General features: G+C 35.3%; 4 protein-coding genes across 6 annotated transcripts; 3 read left to right on the plus strand and 1 right to left on the minus strand.

The window, feature by feature from the left end:
* The first annotated feature begins 139 nt into the window (after positions 1–139).
* LOC125203351 (uncharacterized) lies at positions 140–3,862 on the plus strand. 2 transcript variants are annotated; one of them, XM_048101674.2, is made up of 7 exons: positions 146–222; positions 357–429; positions 1,403–1,493; positions 1,734–1,849; positions 2,498–2,557; positions 2,642–2,707; positions 3,426–3,862. In XM_048101674.2, exons 2-7 carry the CDS (start codon positions 373–375, stop codon positions 3,615–3,617), a joined length of 582 nt encoding a protein of 193 aa, XP_047957631.1. In that variant the 5' UTR covers positions 146–222; positions 357–372; the 3' UTR covers positions 3,618–3,862. The 2 variants fall into 2 exon arrangements, with proteins under 2 accessions (XP_047957632.1, XP_047957631.1); XM_048101675.2 differs by having other exon boundaries at positions 140–433.
* Positions 3,863–4,310: 448 nt separating this feature from the next.
* On the plus strand, positions 4,311–11,339 carry LOC125208185 (uncharacterized). Of its 2 annotated transcripts, none has more exons than XM_048107767.2 (18): positions 4,311–4,744; positions 5,603–5,661; positions 5,748–5,879; positions 6,162–6,302; positions 6,613–6,669; positions 7,228–7,322; positions 7,566–7,698; positions 7,808–7,966; positions 8,300–8,490; positions 8,597–8,663; positions 9,022–9,155; positions 9,261–9,327; positions 9,410–9,472; positions 9,544–9,788; positions 9,914–10,043; positions 10,322–10,414; positions 10,505–10,699; positions 10,806–11,339. In XM_048107767.2, the coding sequence occupies exons 1-18, from the start codon at positions 4,423–4,425 to the stop codon at positions 11,094–11,096; spliced, it is 2,574 nt and encodes an 857-aa protein (XP_047963724.2). In that variant the 5' UTR covers positions 4,311–4,422; the 3' UTR covers positions 11,097–11,339. The 2 variants fall into 2 exon arrangements, with proteins under 2 accessions (XP_047963724.2, XP_047963725.2); XM_048107768.2 differs by having other exon boundaries at positions 4,667–4,744; positions 5,744–5,879.
* Positions 11,340–11,477: 138 nt separating this feature from the next.
* LOC125204653 (uncharacterized) lies at positions 11,478–14,023 on the minus strand. The gene is made up of 6 exons (XM_048103361.2): positions 13,852–14,023; positions 12,954–13,515; positions 12,624–12,863; positions 12,452–12,541; positions 11,896–12,356; positions 11,478–11,792 (listed from the first exon to the last, which is right to left on the minus strand). Exons 1-6 carry the CDS (start codon positions 13,963–13,965, stop codon positions 11,718–11,720), a joined length of 1,542 nt encoding a protein of 513 aa, XP_047959318.2. The 5' UTR covers positions 13,966–14,023; the 3' UTR covers positions 11,478–11,717.
* Positions 14,024–23,791: 9,768 nt separating this feature from the next.
* LOC125206054 (cell division cycle 20.2, cofactor of APC complex-like) lies at positions 23,792–25,783 on the plus strand. Its single transcript, XM_048105337.2, has 4 exons — positions 23,792–24,145; positions 24,247–24,510; positions 24,595–24,864; positions 24,947–25,783. The coding sequence occupies exons 1-4, from the start codon at positions 24,044–24,046 to the stop codon at positions 25,670–25,672; spliced, it is 1,362 nt and encodes a 453-aa protein (XP_047961294.2). The 5' UTR covers positions 23,792–24,043; the 3' UTR covers positions 25,673–25,783.
* Positions 25,784–25,804: the final 21 nt, after the last annotated feature.

Consider the following 25,804-nt stretch of genomic DNA (forward strand, 5'->3'; position numbering starts at 1 on the left):
AATTTATCACGTAAACAAATAATACTGGTAAGTAATATCATAACTCAACAAAAATACTACTAGAAGTAAGATAAAAATCATAGATCCGTATTTTGATTTATAAGCAAAAGATTATAGGTTAAATAGCTTGAATGCATAGTAATTGACCAAAAAAGGAAAAATCAAAAGCAACGCAGTCCATTCTTTTCAACCTGCAGGAATCTCTCTCATAGACATTTCTTCGTAAATTTCACCAAATCATCTGCTTCAATTCTAAAGCTATTCCAAGTTTTTTATGTTTTAATATAACATAAAACATTTCTACTTCTCGGATGGTTTGATTTTCTCCTATTGTTTGCGTGGTGAGAGAATTGAAGGTGCGGAAAAGGGGGAATGGGACAAGCGTTTCGCAAACTCTTCGATACTTTCTTCGGCAACTCGGAGATGCGGGTAGGTACTTGCAGAAACGCGCTATCAATTTTTCATTATTAACCAGAGTTGGATTCGCGAAAAATGTATGTTCTGATTCTTCTTTTAAGAAAATTATGCGTCGTTATTTTGTTCGGCAGCATATGGAACTTAATCGGAAGGTGCCAGCTTTGATTTGTCGTTTCATATGCTTCAAAGTTTGGTTTGTTCAGATTTGAAGTGATTTTTAGCAGAAATGAGCATATCTGATTATGAATTGGTAATCGCGAGAGGGTGGTTGTTTATTTTCAAAATTATTGAATCTGATACTAAAACTATGCGATCAGCAATATACTAGTAGTAGTTCTTTTCATCAATAAGTCTTTGCTAATTAATATAAATTGTGTTCTTCCTTAAGGTTTTATGAATTTCACATGCACTTCAATTATACATGCTGTCGAATTTACCTTGAGTGGTACTGTATGTCCAGTAACTCCACTTATGAAGAAGTTTTTTTGTAAAATACTATATTTGAGCACCACAACCAAATGCAGTATCTTAAAATAATGTGACATATCAGATTATTTAGTGCCAATGGTATACAAACCATAAATTGTAGTATTATGTATCACGTTGTTCCGTGTTATCTAGCTGACATGTAGAGTTGGAAAACGTTACATGATTGCATTTGAAGAACCAGCTAGAGTGGTATATGAGCTGACGTTTGATTCACTAGTCTAGGCAATCAAACTTAGTACATGTGCTGAGTTCACCTTTATATTATGTAGTTAATAGTTAATATATTTGTGGAATACTGCGATGTATAGCTTATTACAAGTGGTTGTAGCTGCTACACTTAGACTCGGGTTACTATTTTGTAGGTGCGACTCTATAATAAGAGTCAGCATCATTGTAGATTGTTGAATTTGATGTTAGTAATTTCAGTCAAACAAAATTATATGTGAAGATGATATGCTATAAGGTTAATTTCATATAATAATTTCAATTGTCATAGGTTGTGATGCTTGGGCTGGATGCTGCTGGCAAGACAACTATACTGTATAAGCTTCACATTGGAGAGGTTTTGTCAACTGTTCCTACCATTGGTTGGTTTATATAATCTCTATTTTCTCCCTTTAAAATTACTTGTTATTTCATTTACATTATAGGCTGTTTGAGCACATAATGTGGTTACACGTTGAACATTAGACAGACTGAGTTAACAACATAGTGGCTTGGACACATTTTGATGATGATTATAAGTTTCATCAATAGATAGTTATGCATCCCTTACACATGTTGATGAAGAAGAATTCAATCTGATCAAAGTTGTTGCTATTTTTCAGGTTTTAATGTAGAGAAAGTTCAATATAAAAATGTGATCTTTACAGTGTGGGATGTTGGTGGCCAAGAGAAGTTAAGACCCTTATGGAGACATTACTTCAATAATACTGATGGGCTGGTAAGGTTCAATTCATTAGCAATATACTTCTTTCGACTAGTTATTGTTAGGCAGGTGCATCCTAAAGATGCCAACAACATAAGTCTACAGATAACTAGCAAATAATTCCACATGCTCTATGGAGAAACTTGTTTGACCCCATATATCTTCCAAATGAACAATACCTGGAAAGCTTAATTGTTTGCAGTGAATTAGCTCCTTGCCCTTTTAAATCTACCTAGTTTTACTGATATATATGTATTAATTTGTCTCTGTAACATCAAGTGGAGAAATATCTTTTTTACAGGAAGGAAGTATCCATGGTGATTGGTGCAGAATTTGTCAGTTTTGTTTCTGATATTATGTGATAAAATTTTTTACCGGATAAAGATGAACTCTTGGGGTCTCTGCCTTATTCTTGTTTGACGGATGTAGGAAACATTTCATTGTTTCATGGATTTGAGTTATATATGAATTTTTCGGTCAAGATGTGAAGATACTTAATTTTGGCTGCACAGGCTTTTTATTTGTTATCTTCTATGAGATGTTCTTCACTTTATTTCAGTGCTAATTGCAATGATACACTTACCATAATTATGTCCTTTCTTTCTTGGTCGTATGAACTTCATTCTCCCTTTGTTCCTTGATGTCATCTCTTCTGTTATGCAGATCTATGTTGTTGACTCTCTGGATCGAGAGAGAATTGGGAGGGCAAAGGCAGAGTTTCAGGTTTAACTCCTCTTGAATGATTCATTTGTGTATGGCTCATTTTCTCCAGTTGCATTATATTGAGTTGATTATTATATTCCCCAGGCCATTATCAGAGACCCATTCATGCTTAATGCTGTTATATTGGTCTTTGCAAACAAACAAGACATGGTACACATCTCTTTCAATCTCTTAATAGCGAAATTTAGTGTTTTGGGAAGGCAACTATAGGTACTATGGCTTTTCGTGTACTAGTACTCTTCGGTTTGGCTGTGGGAGAAAGATGTAGAAATGTATGGGTGGGGGATAATTAACTTGGAGATAGGTGACATATGAACTTTTAATTTCATGTCTGAAATTTATGAACAAGAAGCTGGCGATTAGGTTGTGTGACTGAGGTCATCGTCAAGAACTGTTATTATAATGATCTATATACTACTGCTACACGATGAACCACCTATAACATGTCAGGATGTAGATTGTTGATGAGGAATATGTATATATACCAATTCAGTCTTCCGCGATTACTTTTCAACTTCTCTCTTAATTACATGGTCTCTCTAGGTTACTAGGAGTATAATTTATAGAAATTTCTATCATTCACAGAAACAGATACATTTCATCACCAATCTGTAATTCTCGGCATTATTATTATTATTACTACTACTACGGAAATTATGAAAAACGAAGTTTAATGGGTAGTGCGATGTCACACTCATCAATTAATATGAATGACATTGCACATCTGACTGGGTTAACAAACTTCGTTTACCAAATGATTATAATTTTGTTTGTTTGGGTTAACAAACTTAGTTTGCCAAGTTTAATAGCAAATTAAGACATGGTTTGGTTCATTTTGTCTCTGAAGAGTCTGCTTTTTTCCGTTCAGAAAGGCGCAATGACCCCTAGGGAAGTTTGCGACGGTATGGGGCTTTACGATCTCAAGAATAGAAAATGGCACATACAAGGGACTTGCGCCCTCAAAGGGGACGGATTGTATGAAGGGTTAGACTGGTTATCAAGCACTTTGAAGGAACACAAGGCTGCTGGATTTTCTTCGGTGGGCCCTTCGTTGTTCTAACATGGTTGAGTCTTGTTTGTTCTCTTCAACTCTCTGGGAACCCATACACTCTGTTTTGTAGGTTGATACCAGAATTAAACAAATCTGTATATTGCAAAAGCCCGATTTTCTTTGCCCTTTTTTCCCCTTTGAATGTTTTTGCAGTGTAGCCACCAAGGCCTCAAACAACACTTGGATTATTCGTTTGTATGATGAATGAAACGCAATTGCGTTTATGTAGGAAATTGTAGGAGTGGTTTATTGTATTTTGCTGATACCATATTATATATATCTCTAGAATGTTGGATAAATCGATTCTCTCCAAACTCCAAATTTTCCTACTTTTAGGCACACAGTATTGAATACCAAAATATAATCGAATAGCAACAAAAATATTGATATGCCATCATAAATGTATGTATAAGGGCAATTATCGTTTTTATTACGTGAAAATAGTCTTGTTTTACAAATTTTGTTTGATTTTGTTTCATTATTTATATCCAGTTATTATTATTATTATTATTATTATCATCAAATGAGTAATACTGGAGTGCTCAATTACACCGATACTTAGAAAACTTATCCACTTCATTAATTGGAACTAAATTCAGTTGTATTTTGGCGCCATAATTAACCAACCTAAAACTAACAATTTAAAATTTATTAATTATATCCTTCCTTGAATCCCAACCACTCGTTCCATCTAACTCTTTCCCGTCTCTCTCTTCGCGCAGAAACAAAATACGAGTATCACATCACTTCACATTTTCAGATTCTTCTAATAAAATGTGAATTTTACCCAAAATCACAGCCATTAAAGCAAGAGATGTCTTCCTGCAACTCTTCCACCATGTTAATCGGTCCCAGAAGTAACATAGTTATTCGGAGAAGTCGTTTTTTCATCAGCAAGTCTGCCAAATTTCGCTGCGTTTTGGGTCCAATTTCGCCGGAATTCGCGGTTACCGCGTCTCTGAGTTCACTTCTATCTTCCGGAAACATGATCGCGGCCGCCGCAGGATCGAGCTCAGCTCATGGAGCGGTGACGTCAGCGATCACGCAAGTGGCGGTCACGGCGGTGGCAATTGCTTCCGGCGCTTGTCTTTCCACGAAGGTGGAGTTTCTTTGGCCCAAAGTTGATGAGCAGCCTGGTAAAGTGAACTAGTGTTAAGTTCTGATGCTTTTGATTCTTATTACTAGCTTACGAAGATATGCTGAGTTTTTGAAAGCGAATTGAAAAGAGAAGATAATAATATCTGAAGGTTGATCTGAATTTCTGTTTGCGCTGAATGTCGTCTGAAACTAAAAATTTTCTGATTACCCCGTAGTTGCACCGCAGTCACTTCTACCTGCTTACAAGTATGTCAAGTAACCAAGATATGTTAATTTTCTGAAATCCATTGCCATTATGCCATATGCTAGAACTCTAATTTTAAAGGTCCATGCACTAATACATGAAATGACCTATTCTTTGTAACTGATGAAAATTGACCTAGAAACAAAACTCAATATGTTGTACAGAATTGTAGAAAAAGTACTTGGAAAGGTTTGCTGAGCACTGCAGTTGATATAGAATATGGTTAATGTTTTCTCTTAATTTGATCGAAACATAGGACACAACTTCACATATAAGGTGGATTAAAGAGATAATAGAACTAGTTCAAGGAGCCAGGAGATACAAATTACAAATGAAGAAAGAAAGAGACACAGAAAAGAAATCCCAAGGCCCACTGTATGAGGTTGCCATGGTTTCAATCCCATGTGTTAGATATTTTCTTGATTTGTCCTGCCCTGTATGTCATAAAGTATTTTTCCTTATTGATGATTATGTACCTAATCCATAGTCATAAAAACTTATTTCATATTTTGGTGTTTGTTTATCCATTTGGTTTATTATTCTTGATGAGTCCAAAAATGAATTATATACTGTCCAGATTTTGTTAGTCCATGCTCAAAATTGATTTTTCAAATTGTTCCCTTTGTTGAAATGATATTGCACTTCTGGGCAGGATCTCATATTCTTGATGGAGTAGATGTTTCTGGGCATCCCATATTCAATGATGCTAGGGTTTGCTATCTTCATTCGTTCATGTTATTCGTACCCAAATTATTTCGCTATTGTAATACACTAAGATTCTGCACCTGTGAAGGCAGGTGCATAAGGCAATTGCATTTGCGAAGAAAGCTCATCATGGTCAGACAAGAAGAACAGGGGATCCCTATTTATCCCACTGTATTCACACAGGCAAAATTTTAGCTGTTCTAGTCCCATCAGATGGTAAAAGAGTATGTAATCCCCTTTCATATAATTTTTCTTGCATTTTGTACTGCAAGATTATCTTCTGAATGGTGCAATTTCCCTCAAGTCATTAACCTATGTGGACAAGTAAGATGCATGTTGGAATTGCGTCCTTATACTACAGATTCATGAATATCAAAACTACTTTGTAAGTGACAGACTATATGGTTCAGTAGAATTAGATTTGTTGTCTAAGTTTGAACTGTATGTCTGTCATTTTGTGGTCTTTAATTCATATTATCCAATGGCATTAAGTGCTCTTTATTCAGGCCATTGATACAATTGTAGCTGGGATCCTCCATGACATAGTTGATGACACTAGTGAAAGTTTGGACAGCATAGAGCGAGAGTTTGATTCTGATGTTGCAAAGTTGGTTGCTGGAGTTTCCCGACTGAGCTATATTAATCAGGTATAACGCTTTCGAATATCTTAAACTCCAGATGGAATCATACGATACCCTTGGAGCTTCCAGAACTCTTTGGTAGCAACTAGCAAGATATCATAAATCAAAACACCTCTGAAGATATAGAGCTTGAAATCTTCTTGCCAAATAAATGTCGAATATGATGATGCATACCTGAAACTAGCCGTTTGTCCTATATCTTTTTTACCTAAAACCTTCATTTTAATCACTCCCACCATCTTGTTCTTAATTTTCATTTTTTTTTTGGATTGACTACCATGCTTTGTACTAACACTGGCAGTTACTTGTTCTGCAGCTACTACGAAGACGCCGCAGGATGAGTGTAGGTCAAGCTACACTCAACCATGAAGAGGTATGCAAGTCATTCTAAGGATAAACTAAAGTGTCATACTTTGGACCAATGATTCTGTGACAGCTCTTTCTTATCAGTCTGTGTATATACATGGTCAGTAGAATGGTTGAGGTTGCAAGATGATAGCTGAGTAAGCTCTATCTATTCTTATGATGCCAATAAAAATGACATGTTAAACATTTTTTTCCTTACTAGGCTCGCAGTTGCCAAAATATACCAGAACCAATATCATGTTGGAAATATTGACTTATTAAAATTATACAGACCGAAGCTAATATGTGTTCAAGATTACCAAGAGCATCCAAGGGGTCATAATGGATATGGAAGTTATATTACTGTAAATATTGTTTTTTGTTATGTGCATATGATATGTTTACACAATCCTTATAGCGTCTTCCTGATACTCCAAGTACTAATAGAACTGAATAAATTATATAAACAGCTTTACATTATTGTTAACCTGAAGAATGGGTCTGTATGAAAAACGTTGCTGAACAGATAATTTGTTATACTAAACCTCATTAAAACTGAAAATTCATTTGTCTTACCTTTGTGCAGGCAAATAATTTACGAGCAATGCTGCTGGCTATGGTTGATGATCCACGTGTCGTTCTCATAAAGCTTGCAGATCGACTTCATAATATGAGAACCATGTACATATATGAATACCTTTGCGTTTCCATTGACTTTATGTTCCACAAGGATTGAGTATTGACATCTATACGACTAATTATATTTATATTATACTAACTACTTTCATTTACCAGTTCTAGTTTTCTTTTTTCCACATTTTCCTCAGCACAAAGCTTCTCAGCCATCTAGTTCAAATTTGTCATATAAGAGCATGGGATTGGTCATTTAGAGCCCATGGAACTTATATATGTGTTTTACTGTAGATATGCTTTACCTCCAAGCAAAGCCCAAGCTGTGGCGCAGGAGACATTAGCTATTTGGTGCTCACTCGCTTCCAGACTGGGTCTGTGGCCTCTTAAAGCCGAGCTTGAAGATCTGTGCTTTGTTGTCCTTCAGGTTAGACTTAACTATGTTTTACATATTTTTTTGAAGAGGCCAAGTTCCTGAAATAGATACTTTTGATCAACCTCGTCTAGTAAAGCCTGCATGCATCTTCATGTTGCAGCCTAGAGTTTTTCGTCAAATGAGGGCAGACCTCGTGTCCATGTGGAGCCCTAGTAACAATGGGAATCTAAAAAGAACACCTACGAAGTCGAGTGATGCTGTACACTTTCAAGAATGTGAAGAAGTTGGAGATATTGATGAGGAAAACACAAGCATGAAGGTGCAACTCTTAGATGCTAAACTTAGATGATATAGATGGTTTTTTACGACTTGCATGAGGTTACCGACTCAGCCTCTTTTGGATCTTCTATTGCTTCATTACTATATTGATCTTTTTATTGTAAATTTCAATCATAGCCAGTGATATAATCAGATTTATGCTGATTACCTAACCTACCAAACAATCATGAGGTATCTGTACCTTATGTTCACTGCTATTATAAAAAATTTCTCCTTGTTTTATGTGGAATTAGGACTGACGCTATTATCTGTTTGCTGGTATGCCTTTTTGGTCCTTTCTACTAAAACAGTCTCGCTTGTTCTCAATCTGCAGGTTCTTTTGCAAGCTGTGCTTCCATTTGATCTCTTATTGGATAGAAAAAAACGTGTAGATTTTTCTCACAATTTTGCAACATGCTCAGATACTCTGGAAAAACCCAAAGTCGTGAGAGATGCCCATGTTGCTTTGGCATCACTGGTAGTTTGTGAAGAAGCATTGGAGCGAGAACTATTTATTTCAACATCGTAGGTTCTGCCTAGTTACTAATATAAATTGAATTTTCGTGAATCTGATTTTCAGCACAATTTGTTAAATGCCGGAAGTTTACTTTATTGTTGATTCTGTCCGCAGTTATGTTCCTGGCATGGAAGTATCTCTATCTGGACGCCTAAAAAGTGTGTATAGCATCTACAGCAAGGTATGGATAGGAATGGGGTGTTACAAAGATATAACAGAAAATTGATCAGTTCTTTCTGAGGTTTGCAATGCAAATTACTTGAGGCAGAGAGGTATGTCATGTGAAGGAAAGGAAGATAAACTGGACTTTGTACAGGAGTGGAACATAAGATTAGTATCCTACTTTTAGCCAACGTATTAACCTAGCTACTTCTTTATAGTTGTTGAGTTGTTTAGTTGTCCTCCCACCCCCAGCAGCTCCTTTATGCTGATATGTATATACCTGAATTTGTATATAAAAGTTCTATATAAATGATGCTGTCTAGTTTTCTGTTCTCATCTAGCTTTCAACGATCACATTGTTTCATCTTACTCTGTAGATGAAAAGAAAAGATGTCGGAATCAGGAAAGTATATGATACCAGAGCATTGAGGGTCATTGTTGGAGACAAGAATGGGACATTACATGGGCAGGCAGTTAAATGTTGTTACAATCTACTTAACATAATACACAAGTACATATCAAGACTGGCCCACCTTCTTTTCTGCCTGCTCATTTCTTCTCACTGTGATGATCGAAGGCGATACTAATTGGCTATTTTCGTCTTTTCATCTCCCAGACTTTGGACCCCAATCGACGGTGAATTTGACGATTACATTGTCAACCCAAAACCAAGTGGTTACCAGGTAATTTTTTTTTTATAATAAAGCGCTTCGTGCATGTTGTTTCATAATAACTTCTCTTGATGATGAATATCCTTGGCCTCAGTCACTTCATACTGCAGTGCAAGGGCCTGACTCTTCTCCTCTTGAAGTTCAAATAAGAACACAGGTAAAATTTCCTCTACATACTTACTTAAACTAGCTCATCTCAAGTTCTTACTGTTTTTTTCTTTGATTTAGAGAATGCATGAGTATGCTGAAATTGGGCTTGCTGCTCATTGGCTCTACAAGGAAACTGAGAATATATTGCCGTCAAAGATCTTTGTAGATGATTCTAACAGTGGGGTCTCGGGAGATTTTTCTGAAAAATTAGAAGATCAAGCTACTATTGAGACTGATATGCCACCAAAATATAGCTTACTTAAAGTGGGTCATCCAGTTCTTCGAGTGGAAGCTGGCCACTTGCTTGCTGCAGTTATTGTCAAGTATGACATTTCACGGACCATCCAAGAACCTATACTAACTTTTCTGCAACCACAAGGGTTATGCCACAGGTCTTTGGAATCATTATATCAACGGCCTGATTTCGAAACTGAACTGTGATGTTCAGCGTAGATAATGATGGAAGAGAATTGCTTGTTGCTGTGAGTTTTGGTCTAGCTGCTTCTGCTGCAGTAGCTGAAAGAAGATCCCCATGCCAAATAAAAAGATGGGAAGCTTATGCAGAGCTATTTAAAAAGGTGCCCAAGTACTAATACACATTTTTCATTGTTAAAGGAATAAAGCATAAATAGGGTGCTATATTTTCCATTCATATTAACATCAGGTCATTTTTTGGAGGTGGCACAAGACCCAATTTTAAAATAAATTGAAGTTTAGTATCTAATCTAATTTTTTCTATAAAGTTTATTAAGGTCCCATAACAAAAATGAATTAGACAATGAAATAACTATAAAAATAGATAGATCAGCAGAGTTCAGCAGCTTTTGTTATGTGTCTAAGTTTTTTCGTTTTCCAGGTATCAGATCAATGGTGGTGTGCACCAGGACACGGAGATTGGTGTACTTGCTTGGAAAAGTACACCCTTTGCCGAGATGGTATATACCATAAGGTAACTAAATACGTTTGTTCCTTGTCATAACAACATGTTGTGTCTTGTCCAGTTAAAGGAACACTAAATCAGCATTGTATAACCTTGCAGCAAGACCAATTTGAACGACGTTTACCTACTTTTATCCAAGTTATTGAGTTGACAGAGTGGGAAGAGGCTGAATACTGGTCTGTTGTCTCAGCTGTTTTTGAGGGGAAACGGATTACTCCTGTATTTGACTCAAACTCTGAGAAGCCTACCACTGCTTTAAAATCCTCTTTGCTGGACACTGGCATCAATAACAAGGTATATCTTCATGGCCAATAAGTGTCTTAATATAACAGTTAAGTTTATTCCGGACTGAGTTGACCAGAATTACTCATTCGGCATGTCTGGTTTTGTTGAATAACAGGTACAGTTGCTGAGAACAATGCTTCAATGGGAGGAGCAACTGCGATCTGAAGCAGGGATACGGCAGCTAAAGTTTGACAGAAAATTTAGGAATGCAGAGTCATTGTCTCTTGGTGAAGTTGCAGTTGTGTGCTGGCCACACGGGGAGATAATGAGACTGAGCACTGGTAGCACAGCTGGTGATGCTGCCAGAAGAATAGGAGTTGATGGGAAGCTTGTGTCCATAAACGGGCAGCTGGTATTACCCAACACAGAGTTGAAGGATGGCGATGTAGTCGAAGTCAGGCTATAAATAGTCTCACATTTGGCCAAGTACAAAATTCATTCTTAAATTGGCCAAGATTTTATTCCACTTTGCTTCCATGTACATCACATTGTAAATTTCTTGATAAAATGAGGAAGTTAGGGGCAATTTCAGTTGAAAGCTGGATATGATGATAGTCGGGGGCAATTCGGCCATTTCATCACAATGTGATATAGTTGGGGGAGATTTGGATATGCAATTTAAGTGCTAAAATTTCGTTTGTTGATTTTCCTTTTAGGTTCTGCAACTTGTTACTTTAATTTCTACTGTTTTGTGGTAACAAATGTATGACTAAATTAATACAATTGTTACTTAAAAACCAATGGTTTAGACATACATTTCACTATAATTGATTGACATGAAGGTAAATAATAGAGATTCAAATTTGAAGTTTATTACGATAAGGAAAACCTTGTCTCTCACAAACTATAACAGCAACAGTACAAAACTACAAATTGATGCTCATCAAAATTCTCATCGTCAGTGGTGCACGCACAGTGCACACTAAACATTCCACTGTAGTAGTAGTGCTAACTTTTCAAAACCTGTAAACTTCATCCCCGAGATGGAAATTCAAATTGAGCTGAGTTGCATAAAGGAGTGGCTGCCCTAACGGTGGTTTGCATTTCCATCAATAATACGGTTCACGGGAAGCACTTGCAGAGCTGATCTCTTCGGGAGTGCCTATTCCATCCGAAAAACACTAAATTAGCTATACATGTTGTTAATAACTATGTCAAGGTAGAGAGAGACAGAGAGAGAGAGAGAGAGAGAGAGAGAGGCTGACCTCGTTGCCTTGGTTTCTCGATTTACTGGAGATCTGTAATTTTTCCTTCAACATCTTGGTGAGCTTTCTCAAGCTTTCTTCCTCATAACTACGCAGACTCTCACCACCGTCTTTAGCTGCCTTGGTTGTTGCTGTATCTTGCATGATCACCATTTCAGTGTCACCGCCCATATTCTCTTTGAAATCAATCAGCAATGTCTTATGGACAGGAACAGCAGATGGTTGCTTGCCTGGGGAATTCTGCACCCTACCAACTACTGTTTTTTCACTTTCTTCAACAGGAATAGTTTCCGTTTCAGGAAGAATACCCAAATCAACAGCATCAGCTTCTTGTTGCAGTCTCATCTCTGTGAGCTTGCCAAGGGTAGTAACATTCAAGTCTTGATCATCTTCAGCACTTGCTACTTCCTTGTCATCATCACACACTACCTCAACCTCAACATCAGACACTACTGCATCAACTGCAAAATCATCCCGACGAAGAACTTATGCCGTTAGAAGGCTCTCAACAACGCCACATTATCAAAAGCTTCTAAACAAAGAAACATATCAATACCTTTACTTTCAAAGTCACTGGCCTCATCTTGAGATCCTGCGTCTATCTCAACTGTGACTTCAATTTCGCATATGGGGACATTGACAGACCCTGTATTAGAGTTCTCATTTAAATAAGTTGAAACTTGGTTTAGCTAATGAAATCACAAATCTAGAATCTGATGAAAACATACCTTCACTCTGTCCAACTTCATTGCTCACATCTACTGGCAACACCACCTCTTCATGACCAGGATATTCTGTGTCATCACATATCTCCTCCTTCGGTTTAACTTCCACTGCAAAATCAATGGTCGTTTCTTCTTCACGAGTGCTCTCCAATTCTAGTTCACTCATGGTTATATCTTCCTTTTCAGCTGAAACAACATCAGCTTCTTCTTTATCCTCTTCCATATTTTCAATTGCATCAACTCCTGAATAATTACAACTTAGATCTTAATCTTTGCACAACAAATAAACATATGGAATACCTCAAAAGAAAGAAGCAGGAAAAAGAAATGTACCAGTAATTCCTGAAAGTTTCTGATCCACCTCCTGATCATCACAATCTTTAGCAAATAACCCATTATTCAAAACCTCAGATTCTCCACTCTTCTCACAGCTCAACATCTGCACATTATTGTTCACTGCCAACCTGACTGATCGTCGCGTGCTATACACTTTCTTCTCGGTCTCCTCCGCCCTTCTTCTTCTGCTAGCATCCCCCACTGCAGCAGGTGCCATCAAATCCTTCTTCTCTACACATTCCTTCAACTGCGAATCCATTTTCAGACAAGCTGAGGCTATCTGGGCCTTCCTTCTACTAGCTTGCGCCATCACTACTGGAGTTTCTATTGCAGCGAGATTTGATGCTTTGGCAGCCGTTCTCCGAGTAGTACGCCGAGTGGTAGTCATTATTGAGGTCACATCTTCGGCGTCATCTTTCAAGGCATTTCTCCGACGTGTACTCCTGGCAGCCGTTGGAGGCACGTACGGAGATGTCACCTCCGAGCTGTCCAGTAGCTCAACGGCTGATTGGGCGCTCTCCGATTGAGATGACTGCATAAATTCCTCAACACCTTCAACCTGCAAAATAAAAAATCAGAACAATTTCTTGAGCAATCGAGTAGATACTGTATCAGAATAAAGCTATGCTGGAGCTGATTAAATTTCTCAATTCGATTAGATCTCCTAATCATCAACACCTCATTTACAATCAATCAAGTATGATAAGTACACATTCGATTAGATCTCCAAAGTTAATAATTAGATCTTCAATTCGATTCATCCGCATATATATAAATGAAATAACTGAGCAAACAAATAATAAAAGCTAGTGTAAAGCGAAATAATTATAGTCAGATCTGTTGATACAATCTCGATCCCTAAGTAAATCCAAAAACTCGTGGCAAATGAACTTACGATGTGGAGTGCTTTGAGAGCGTTGGCCATGGCGGCATTCGTCATGTTGGCTGGGATTTGATTCCTCTTGCAGAAGGCCTGCAATTCTCTCCTTGAAAGGCTGTCGAAATCCATTGCTTCAAAGAACAATTAGGTATTCCGGAAGGTGGGAAGAAGTGTGTGGTTGAAGGCGGAAATGGCAATGAATGAGAAGGAGAGTCTACATATATACTGTCACTCCGCGTCAAAGGAAATGGAAACCCTTGTCAAATATGACCGTTGGAGGTTCTCACATTTGAATTTCGTGCATGTGTTTTTATTTTTTACTATCGGAATTAGTTAATTTACAAATTATGTATAATACTTCCTATACATTGTTGTTAATTACAATGAATTAATATCATATCCAAATGCAACTAACTATATATGATGTCTCTAATTGTTCAATACTTCATTACTAACATCAATGACATTGAGTTAAATAATTTAGGTTCAATACCTGAGTTATTACTACTGAAAAATTTAATTTGAAAAGGAGATTACACGAAAACGCTAACTTTTGTCTTCCCGTAAAAATGGAGTATAATGATAGTCAAATAGATTTTTTTTTACCATCCATAATAAACTTAGTAGTATCAATTTAAGTGTAAACGTGTATATATCAACTTATTTTATTATTGCAATTTTATTAAGAGTATTTTGTTTTGTCCCTTCTCACTAAAATCAATTTTATAAGAGCGTATTTTTTACTTTTAAAGTTCAAATTGAGCTAATTAAATCCTAAATACTATATTATGTTTCCGTGAAGAAATATAATTATTTGTTCATAGGAAATGAGTGACAAAATTAATTTGGAAATACAAATTTAGTGGTTCACGTTACCACATGATGTGATATGATATTGTCTGACTAATACTCATGTTATTATTCTATGAACATTTTGTTATAATTGATTTTGATTTCAATGATTAAAATGAGTTCAGTTATAAGCGGAAGACGTCATACTGCATATGAGTATATGTAATGGTTCATTGATATGCTCCCCGAATATTACACTGATATGTTTTGGTTGTTATTCTTTTGTAATAAAGTTAAGTTAATGCAAATTTTTACTGGTTTATGATAATATTATATGACTCATACAATAATAATTTATTTATGTTGTGTTCATATATGAGTGCATAAATTATACAAATGCATCAATAAGTTGTAGACTAATTGTTGTTATTCGACTATTACTATAAGATATATTTGTATAGATTATACTAAAATGATAACCACAATTAAAATATTACAATGTATAGATTTTAGAGTATATTCAACTTTAGTCTGCCATGTGGCAGATTTGCTTTTGCTTATGTATCGCAAATTGTTTAATTTCTTCTTTGCTTTCGTATCGTAGATTGTTTGGGATCATATGTCAACTTGTTTGTATATGTATCGCATCAGTACTATCCTTATTATTATAAGTGTGCACTGTCACATGCATCACTAGCAATAAAATATCATCATACACATCATTTCTTCAAATAATATGTCAAAAATAATAACACGCGAGAACAAATATTAATAAATGATTAAGATGTTCAACAAATTATTATGAAAAATGACATTATTAATATGGTTACAAATTATTATGAATAATAAATTGTAAAGTTTCAAAAATGTCTTAATTAACTATGATAAATTATTTTATTGCAAATTCAAAAAAAAAAATTAGTGTACATATGTTAAATTTTGGAGTTATCAAATTAATAGTGCATATATATGTATTATTGTGACAATGAAGATGACTATACAATATCAATTTGAGCTTAAAAATTAAAAGTAATAGCACAAATTTTGGTAAAAATGAAATAATTAAGAATTTTTAAAATTTCATAATTTATCATTCAAATATTAAAATACACGAAATAAATCAAAATTAAATTAAGTTTCATAATTTTATAGATAATTAACCATTATTAATATTATAAGTAATATGGAACTGAACAACAAACTATCATCTAAAATTATAAGTGTGCATAGTCACATGCATCACTAGCAATAAAATATCATCGTACACATCATTTCTTCAAATAATATGTCAAAAATAATAACATGCGAGAACAAATATTAATAAATGATTGAGATGTTCAACAAATTATTATGAAAAATGACATTATTAATATGGTTACCATAAAAGTATGAATTTAGTTAAATTTTAATTTATTCAACTTTAATTTGAATAATAAATTGTAAAGTTTCAAAAATGTCTTAATTAACTATGATAAATTATTTTATTGCAAATTCAAAAAAAAATTAGAGTACATATGTTAAAAATTTTGGAGTTATCAAATTAATAGTGGCATATATATGTATTATTATGACAATGAAGATGACTATACAATATCAATTTGAGCTTAAAAATTATTAAAAGTAATAGCACAAATTTTGGTAAAAATGAAATAATTAAGAATTTTTAGAATTTCATAATTTATCATTCAAATATTAAAATACACGAAATAAATCAAAATTAAATTAAGTTTCATAATTTTATAGATAATTAACCATTATTAATATTATAAGTAATATGGAACTGAACAACAAACTATCATCAAAAGCATTATAACACCAAGAATATCATTATTAATTGTTAAGAAAGGACAATGCAAATTTTTTAAACATATGAAATTAAGATTTAGTTAAAAGCTAATAAATTAGACATTTAATATATAGTGGAGTAGTATTTTGTTAGAAATAATGTTAAATAAAAAAAGTTATGAAATTAAATGATTTAGACTCACATTGTTGTAATTAAGAATAATTAATCCACAACCAAGTTTGTGTATAAAATGAATTAGATAAGAATCACACGTGGTAGTTGTAATTTAGATTTCAAAATTCTATGATAGATATTAGTTATTAATTCTTGTGTAAAATTTGATTTCCAATTAATTACATCTATATTAACTAAATTACATTTGTAGTAGTACTGGTATAAATTTAAACAGTTCGCGACATTGTGCTTTAATTTCTTGAAAAAACTGAACCATACATTTAATAAATAAACATTACTTATAAACATTATTTATATTTAAAATCTAAACATACATCATACATGCATGATTACCATGTGTCAGTCGTACGAGAAATATCGGTAAAACACATTCTTGGGCCCTTATACTTTAATCAAAATGTTCATTAGGTACTCATACAATTTTTTCGTTTTAATAGGTCCTTATACCTTTCTCATAAATTTCATCACATCCTCGTATAATTTTTTCGTTTTAGTAGGTCCTTATACTTTGATTATCTTTTATTAGGTCCTTATACAATTTTTTATTTTAAGATATTCTTTTACTTTTATCTTATACTCCCTCCGTCCCAGTTAAGATGACACGTTTTCCTTTTTAATTTGTCCCAACTAAGATGACATATTTCCTTTTTTGGTAACTTTCTCTCTCCAATTAATCACTCAACCACTTTTTCTCACTCCTATTAAAACATCCATCTTTCTTTATCTCTCTACTTTAATACTTACACCCACCTTCTCTCTCTCCAATTAAACACTTTAATCAATAACTCCTAAAATCCCGTGTCAGCTAAGCAATGTGTCATCTTAGCCGGGACGGAGGGAGTATAATAATTTATATTTAATTAAATTTAATGAACCTTTTAATTTTATTATTTAGCTTATCTTATGATTATAAATATTCAGAAAAACGTATCTTTCAATATAAATATAAATAATCAATTGAAAATTCAGATAGTTATTCTAAAAAAAACTTCGATTTTAATCTTCAATAATCACAATTAATCTTTTTATTATTCTCTGCAACTTATTGAGATTATTGGATAACAAGATGATATTATCTTTATAGACTATGCTAAGTTAAATAATGAAATATTAAAAAGTTCATTCAGTTTAATTAAACTAGTATCAACACCCGTGCTATGCACGGGTCATATAATTTTCACAAGTAAATATAAAATTTGAAATAATTAACAAAATAAGAATAATATATACATACTCTTCATGAAAAAAAAAAAGAATATGCTTCTCTCCTTCCACTCTAAGTGAAGTATTTTCTATTCGGCATGTGATTTTGTATATTTTTATTCTGTGAGTTGAGTGAATAAGGAATAAAAGTGGATAAAGTAAAAAAAAATAATGATATTTTCATTTCAAGAAATGTATAGTATATTAATTAGAATAAGACATCAAAAAAGAGAATATGTCGCTTATAATAGGATAAAGAGAGTACATACTAACACTTTAGTTTAATAATGTCTGAGGCCAAAGGTCTCGGGTTCGTCCAATCACTTTTTTTCCCACTCTAATTAAATGTTTAACTCTCTTCCTCACTCCATTTAATACTTACATCCATTATTTTTCCCTCGTAAATTAAACACATTGACCAGCAACTCCTAAAATCCTATGCCGACTAAGAAATGTGTCATCTTAGTCGGGACGGAGGAAATAGTAGTTTATAAGATTCGTTGCCGGTAATAACATCAAAACAACAAATCATAAGTTTTGGAAAAATGCTATACACAATAAATTAATAGAAGCAAGTTTTAGGGTCGTGCAAAGGGTAAGTGTACTGCATTATTTGCAAAAATCAAATTGATATATATATAGGGGGTGGGTTATACTAAAATGACAATACAAATTAAAATGACAACCTATCACCAATAAGGATTTGAAATTTAAAAGCAGATTCAACCTTAGTCTGTCATGCATTTTTTTTCTTTATATATGCTTAACCCATCTTAACACATCTTTATCAGAACAGTCAAATTTCTGTTAGAAAGTTGTATAAATCACAATATTTATTGTAATAAATTAATGAAGTAAATGGATTTAGTAGAGTATTCTTAATTTTTTTTGAAAAATTGAAAGAAAATTATAACTGTTCGACCATTATAACTGTTATCTTAATCCAAGATTGCTTGAAATCATTATTTGCCTATATATCTTGAATTGCTTGCTTATAATTATAGACTGCTAGCTAGCTTCGATTGTCAAATTGCTATTTTAATTTTGGTATTGTCAAATTGTTAAAATAATTAAAAAGAGTGGGTATGGGTGTTCTTCTTTCTATTATATAGTTTACGGTTATATCTTACATTTAAAATATTAGATATACTTCCTCCATCCCAAGATAAGTGACTCATATTTTTTTTGGGGCGTCCCAAGATAAGTGACTCATTTCCTTTTTTAGTATTCTTTCTCTTACTTTTTCTCTCTTCTTTATAATTTTCTTACTTTATTCACTTTCCACTTTACTAACAAAACCTCATTTCCTTAAATCCCGTGCCGATAAGTTTGTGATTACTTATCTTGGAACGAAGGGAGTACATTTAAGTGTGTTCTACTCCTTTCATTGTTTTTATATTAGACCATCTCCAAGGGTACACTAAAACCTAAAATGAAATAGGTATTTAGCTCCAATAGTACTCAAAAACCAATCCTATTTTTGGTTTTTGAGAAAAAATTATCTATCTTTAGGTTTACACTAAACCAAAACCTAAAATTTTTTCAAATTTTGTGAGTAAAAAAGGCATGATATAGAGAATATTCTTTTAAGTTTAAGTTTAGTGTAAATGATTGGAGTAAAATTAATATTTAGTGTGAGATTTACGCTAAAATGAGTTTGAGTTTAGTGGAATGGTTGGAGATGCTCTTAGTACATAACTAAAACTTAAGGAGATCATTTAATTTTGCTTGTAATATCTTAGATATATATAAAAAAAATTTAAAATAATTAAAATGCATACTGTCTATGAGTATAAGATTAATCATGAATTTAAGTATGAAAGAGTGGACCACTTTGGTGTACACATACTGTTAATATTGTGATACGTGTAAGAGAGAATGTGAAATCTGCTTAAGAAAATTTGTTCAGATAATGTGGAGAAACAATCAACTACTACTGTTATTTCATCATTAACTATGAAAATGTGCATAACGAAAAATAAATAAATCAAGCATTCCACCCTTATTGAAGCCCTACTTTGTAATTAAGAGATAAGTATAAATTACAAAATTTGTTTCAGCTTTTTGATGGGAGAGAAAAAACCGAAGGGGTGACTTTTCTCCGGCAAACCGGCGGTGTGGAGTAATGATAGGGACCCCGATTTAGTGAATCTCGTCAAAGATCATCTCCAGTATCTTTTATTTGATTTGATTTATAGTATCTTTTATTTTAGTTGGTTATCCTTAATTATTGTAATCTTTTTATTTAATTATCTTGCTTGATTAGCAAGATACTTTTTAAATTTAGAATTCTATAAATAATAGAATTCTATAGCATTTTCATTCATTGAGAAATATGAACTAACTTCTATTCTCATTCTTGGTTCCGAAACCCTAGCACTTCAACTAGGTTTATCCTCTTTTGTTCCGTTCAATCTTCGCGTGCTCTACAAACCTCTCGATAGGGAACCTAAATCCTATCAATTGGTGCTTTCATTGATTACTCTTCCTCCATCGAAATTGGTCTTTCAAAATCCTCAAACTCACGCCGCAATCTATCCCAAAAATCTATCAAAAAACTTTCTCTACAGTCTTCCATTTTTCTACGCATCACAAATTCACGCTCATATTCTCGCCGAACTATGGAATCACAACAACATCCTCTCAAGATTCTCATGGACTTACGCCGTCTAGTGGCTGCTCACGGCGAATTTCTAGCCAAGTTCGGACAGCATACCGAGGAGGCTCCGGAAAGCCTTGACGAGCGTTCACCTCCGCAGCGTTGGTCTCCCCCTCAGTCGGTCACTCAGGAACCGATGGGTTTCAAGTCTTATTCCATGCCACGCCTCGAACCACCACGTTTTGACGGAGAGCATGCCCTGGATTGGATCGGTAAGATCCAAAGGTACTATAACCACCACTACACTCCGCTCGATGATCGCCTTTATCTCACAAAGTACTTGTTCGATCACCCGGCGTCAAAATGGATGGCATACTGGACGGTTAATAATACCAGAAAAAGTTGGGATGATTTTCTATTGGCAGTCAAGGAGCGATTTGACCCCGATCCATATGAAGGGCGACTAGCAACCCTGCGAAAAACCTCTTTAGATGTCATTGATGGTGCTGATCTCTCTATTGCCTTGAACCAACAACCAAAAGTAAGTGAGGAAGTAGACATTGAAGGGAAACTAGTTGCTCCTGGTAGGGAAGATGTTGTAGTTATTGGTAATGATACTTGCACATTTTCGGTGCGGGGTGAGCTCCCTTGCGATGTCTTCCCACTCGGGAACTTGGATGAGACGATGGACGACGCTAACGCAATCCGAAGCTCGGATTTTTTGGTGGCTGTCGATCCTCATTTGGCTCCGGAATTGACGGAGGAGGCTTCACTAGTGGCGGATGTAAAGCAATTGAGGGTAAATTCATTGTGCGACGGTGTTCCTAATGCCATGGCTGCCCACCATGTGATTCCAAATATCGAGCAACTAAAGCTCGAGAGTTTGGGCTTAGATGTTGCTGAGGAGGACAAGGTAGCCTATTTTGGGGAAGTCAAGGTTCCTAGTTTAGAGGATCTATCCCTTCGTGCAAAATTTGGTGTTGTTGGATTGTGGACTTCAGACTTCATACCAGCTTTGGCGGAGGCAATCAAAGAAGGTTGTGTGACATCTCAGCAATTCAATGCATCAGCTGGACAAGGAAATCAGAAATATTTGGATGGAGTGGAAAATTCAGGGACTGGACCACCACTCACTGGATTGATCAGAAGTCACTCATCCAACGAGCCCAAAGGGTGGCATGCCGATTTCGACAGAAGTAATAGACAATTGCAATTGTCTACACTTGTGATATTTGATGAGATAAATGAAATCCCACTTGGTCTTTGGACCAACAAATGGGGAATCTCGATGGAACTTATTCCCAATGATGATTGCTCAATACAAAATGGGAATTTTGATACCAATGGATGGCTAGGGAACGAGACCAAGTTATCAATATTTCTCCACATGCAAGCAGCCGCTGAGGATTTCTGCAATATTGCAATTCGGATGTTCCACCTTGAGGGCAAGGTGGTTTTCAACAGTGGGAGAGTTGATAGGGACCCCGATTTAGTGAATCTCGTCAAAGATCATCTCCAGTATCTTTTATTTGATTTGATTTATAGTATCTTTTATTTTAGTTGGTTATCCTTAATTATTGTAATCTTTTTATTTAATTATCTTGCTTGATTAGCAAGATACTTTTTAAGTTTAGAATTCTATAAATAATAGAATTCTATAGCATTTTCATTCATTGAGAAATATGAATTAACTTCTATTCTCATTCTTGGTTCTGAACCCCTAGCACTTCAACTAGGTTTATCCTCTTTTGTTCCGTTCAATCTTCGCGTGCTCTACAAACCTCTCGATAGGGAACCTAAATCCTATCAAGGAAGGTCCAGTGTTCTTCTCAGCCTAGAGCCACCGACGGCGAATCATAGTGCTTGAAGGTAGCTCTGCCATCTACCTCCTTTCCCCTCTCGTGTTCTCTCTGCCATAGTCTTGGGTGTCCGATGTTGCCATTGTTGCCGCCGCTTTTCTGCTCACCTACATTTTATACACGAATACAAATAGAGAAAATAGAGAAGGAGCAAAACATAGTCGCCTCCTCTGGGGTTGGTCTGCCGGAAACCGCCGGCTGCGACTGCTGCTCTTCTACAACCACGCACTCCTCTCTTCCAGTTCACTTTGTTATTTGTCTTCTTCACATGAGACTGAGTAGATAACTTAAGGAAATTTGGAAAGAGAAATATAAGTACCGATGGTTCTGTTCTTCCACAAACTCAGTTTTATAGTAGTCGTACAAAACTTCTAGTGGAAGCCATTTCTTTTAAAATTAGTAGGAGTAGGATAGATGCCTGACTGCACTTGGTTTAAGATTTTGGTAAATGCACAATCTGCATCGTGATATGCACACAAATTGTACTGACATCTGATTTATAGAGATATAACCGAGTTTTTCACCTTTTTCATTCATTTTCCCGCCAAAATGACATATAATGGCATTTCTGTTAATATCCCAACAACTCTCCCTTTATATATTGATAGATTTAAATTATTATCCAAGATAAATGTAAAAAAGTCTATTAAATAAAAGATTGTACAAGGACCTAATGAAAGTTATGATAAAAGTATAAGGACCTACTAAAACGAAAAATTGTACGATGACCTGATAAAATATTGTCATAAGTATAAGGACCTATTAAAACGAAAAAATTGTACAAGGACCTAATAAACATTTTGACTAAAGTATAAGGACCTAAGAATGTATTTTGCCGAGAAATATCATTGTACACAGTATTAATTTTCACATTAAAACTAAACTAGGGTTATTTGCCTGTAAATACATGAACTTTCACAATTTTTTTATTTTTCCCCCAAATTTTATTTTTTGAATATAAATGCATGAACTTTAGAGTTTTCTAGTTTTTTCCCAAATTGAAAAATCAAAGCTAATGTGGCAAATTAAGGCTTATGTGGCAGTTGTAATTTTCATTTGAATAACTAAAAAAGATGATGACATGGAATTTTATTTTTAAATATTTTAGTTATTTGAATTATTTAATCAAAATTACAACTGCCACATAAGCCTTAATTTGCCACGTCAGCTTTGATTTTTTAATTTGGGAAAAAACTAGAAAACTCTAAAGTTCATGCATTTATATTCAAAAAATAAAGTTTGGGAGAAAAATCAAAAAATTGTGAAAGCTGATGTATTTAGAGGCAAATAACCCTTAAAACTATTTCATTAAGCATCGAAGTAAAAAAAGAAACTTTTGGATACAAAATTAAAACGAACCACACAGGTTTATAAGGAAAAAAATATTAAGGATGAAATTGTATAATTTTGTCGATTAATTGCGCTAACCTTTCTTATTTATTGTTAATAAAAAAATTTAGTAGCAACGGCTCTTTTCCTTTACAAATGACCGTTAGCCACCTCTTACATGAATCCCCGCAATCGCAAAACCCTAATCACAAACTATATAAGATCCCCAAATCAAAAAGGTTCCTCACCAACAACCATTCCAATCATCTCTTGTGCTCAAATCTCAATCGATCTCTCTCTCTGTTAATTGTTTTTCTAAGTCTAACTAATCCAATTTTTAAACTGATGTTGTATACCGATTCTTCTTCTTCTGCTGCAGGAATTCGATTATTTTTATATTTGTGTATCTATATCTGCTATTGTTATTGTGTTTTGTGCTAACATATGGAAACAGGAAACATGAACACATCTTCCACACCGAACAAGGGTAAATCGCAACTCCCCCTGCAAGAGAAGCTCCTGCAGAGAAGAAATTCCAAGGAGAATGTATGTTGATTTACTCTTTCCGAAAATGTTTTTTTGTATCCGCTAGATTTGTTTGAATTTGTTGATTGAATGATTCCTGATAAGAGACTGTTTTGATGCAGTTGGATCGCTTCATACCGAATAGGTCGGCGATGGATTTCGACTATGCTAATTACATGCTTACAGGTAAGGAAAATCCAAATCCATCTACCAGCGCCTCTCCATCCAGGGAAGCATACAGGAAGCAGCTTGCAGAAACCTTCAACATGAACAGAACTCGGATTTTGGCTTTCAAGAACAAACCACCAACCCCAGTTGAGGCGATCCCCAGTGATTTCTCATCTCACCAACTCAAATCTGCCAAACCACGCCGTCACATTCCTCAGGTGAATACTAATGAAGAGCAGATTGATTGTTCATGTAGTTTTGGTTGCAATATAACTTACTGAATTGGATATCTTTGTGTGCAGACTTCTGAGAAGACACTAGATGCCCCTGACATTATAGATGATTATTACTTGAATCTATTGGACTGGGGCAGCAGCAATGTTCTTTCCATCGCTCTTGGACACACTGTGTATTTGTGGGATGCTTCTGATGGAGCTACCTCCGAACTCGTTACTATCGATGATGAGTGTGGCCCTGTCACCACTGTCAAATGGGCTCCTGATGGAAGGCATATTGCTGTCGGTCTCAACAACTCTGAAGTTCAGTTATGGGATTCCACCTCTAATAGACTGGTGAGTTGCCTTTATACTCATTCTGTTTTGTGTCATCTTTCAAGAAGTCGAATACTCATTCTGTTTTATTATGATGCTGCAGCTGCGAACGTTGAAAGGAGGGCACAGAGCTCGAGTTGGTGCCATGGACTGGAACAATCACATCCTGACAACCGGAGGTATGGATGGTCAGATTTTCAACAATGATGTGAGAGTGAGGTCGCACATTGTTGAAACTTATACTGGACATGACCAAGAAGTCTGTGGGCTTAAGTGGTCAGCATCTGGCCAGCAGTTGGCTAGTGGTGGAAACGACAACGTCCTCCAAATCTGGGACAGATCCATGGCAGCATCTAATGCTCCTACTCAGTGGCTTCACAGGCTCGAGGAGCATACCGCTGCTGTTAAAGCACTCGCATGGTGTCCCTTTCAGAGTAACCTACTGGCATCCGGTGGAGGCGCTGGAGATAGGTGCATCAAGTTCTGGAACACACACACTGGCGCGTGTGTGAACTCAGTGGACACCGGCTCACAAGTCTGTGCTCTTTTGTGGAACAAAAACGAGCGCGAACTGCTCAGTTCTCATGGTTTTACACACAATCAGCTTACTCTGTGGAAGTATCCATCAATGGTGAAGATGGCTGAACTCACTGGGCACACCTCTCGAGTTCTTTATATGGCGCAGAGCCCAGATGGGTGCACAGTTGCATCTGCAGCAGGAGACGAGACTCTTCGATTTTGGAATGTTTTTGGGACACCTGAAGTTGCTTCTAAGCCTGCACAGAAGACAAACTCAGTGCCATTCGCTCACTTGAACCGCATCAGATGATCGGTGGCAATGGAGAAATATGGTTGATACAGAACTTATGTACATATATTATATATATACGTATGTGGTAAATAGTTGTAATTTATACATGTGTTTCTTCTTGCCGGCTTAGTCACCCATCGTGACAATCCA

The sequence above is a fragment of the Salvia hispanica genome, chromosome 6, assembly GCF_029641045.1.
Source record: "Salvia hispanica isolate PSC_SH4W2 chromosome 6, Shi_PSC_v1, whole genome shotgun sequence".
Lineage (NCBI taxonomy): Eukaryota > Viridiplantae > Streptophyta > Magnoliopsida > Lamiales > Lamiaceae > Salvia > Salvia hispanica.

Bases quoted from the DNA above. Each gene is read 5' to 3' on its own strand.
- LOC125203351 (XM_048101674.2), top strand. From the start codon at position 373: ATGGGACAAGCGTTTCGCAAACTCTTCGATACTTTCTTCGGCAACTCG. The intron at 430-1,402 runs GTAGGTACTTGC...CAATTGTCATAG, and splicing joins TCGGCAACTCGGAGATGCGG to GTTGTGATGCTTGGGCTGGA. The intron at 1,494-1,733 runs GTTGGTTTATAT...GCTATTTTTCAG, and splicing joins GTCAACTGTTCCTACCATTG to GTTTTAATGTAGAGAAAGTT.
- LOC125208185 (XM_048107767.2), top strand. From the start codon at position 4,423: ATGTCTTCCTGCAACTCTTCCACCATGTTAATCGGTCCCAGAAGTAAC. The intron at 6,670-7,227 runs GTATGCAAGTCA...ACCTTTGTGCAG, and splicing joins CTACACTCAACCATGAAGAG to GCAAATAATTTACGAGCAAT. The intron at 7,323-7,565 runs GTACATATATGA...GTTTTACTGTAG, and splicing joins CTTCATAATATGAGAACCAT to ATATGCTTTACCTCCAAGCA.
- LOC125204653 (XM_048103361.2), bottom strand. From the start codon at position 13,965: ATGGATTTCGACAGCCTTTCAAGGAGAGAATTGCAGGCCTTCTGCAAG. The intron at 12,864-12,953 runs GTACATTTCTTT...GTAATTATTCAG, and splicing joins GAAACTTTCAGGAATTACTG to GAGTTGATGCAATTGAAAAT. The intron at 12,542-12,623 runs GTATGTTTTCAT...ACTCTAATACAG, and splicing joins TGAAGTTGGACAGAGTGAAG to GGTCTGTCAATGTCCCCATA.
- LOC125206054 (XM_048105337.2), top strand. From the start codon at position 24,044: ATGGAAACAGGAAACATGAACACATCTTCCACACCGAACAAGGGTAAA. The intron at 24,146-24,246 runs GTATGTTGATTT...GTTTTGATGCAG, and splicing joins GAAGAAATTCCAAGGAGAAT to TTGGATCGCTTCATACCGAA. The intron at 24,511-24,594 runs GTGAATACTAAT...CTTTGTGTGCAG, and splicing joins CACGCCGTCACATTCCTCAG to ACTTCTGAGAAGACACTAGA.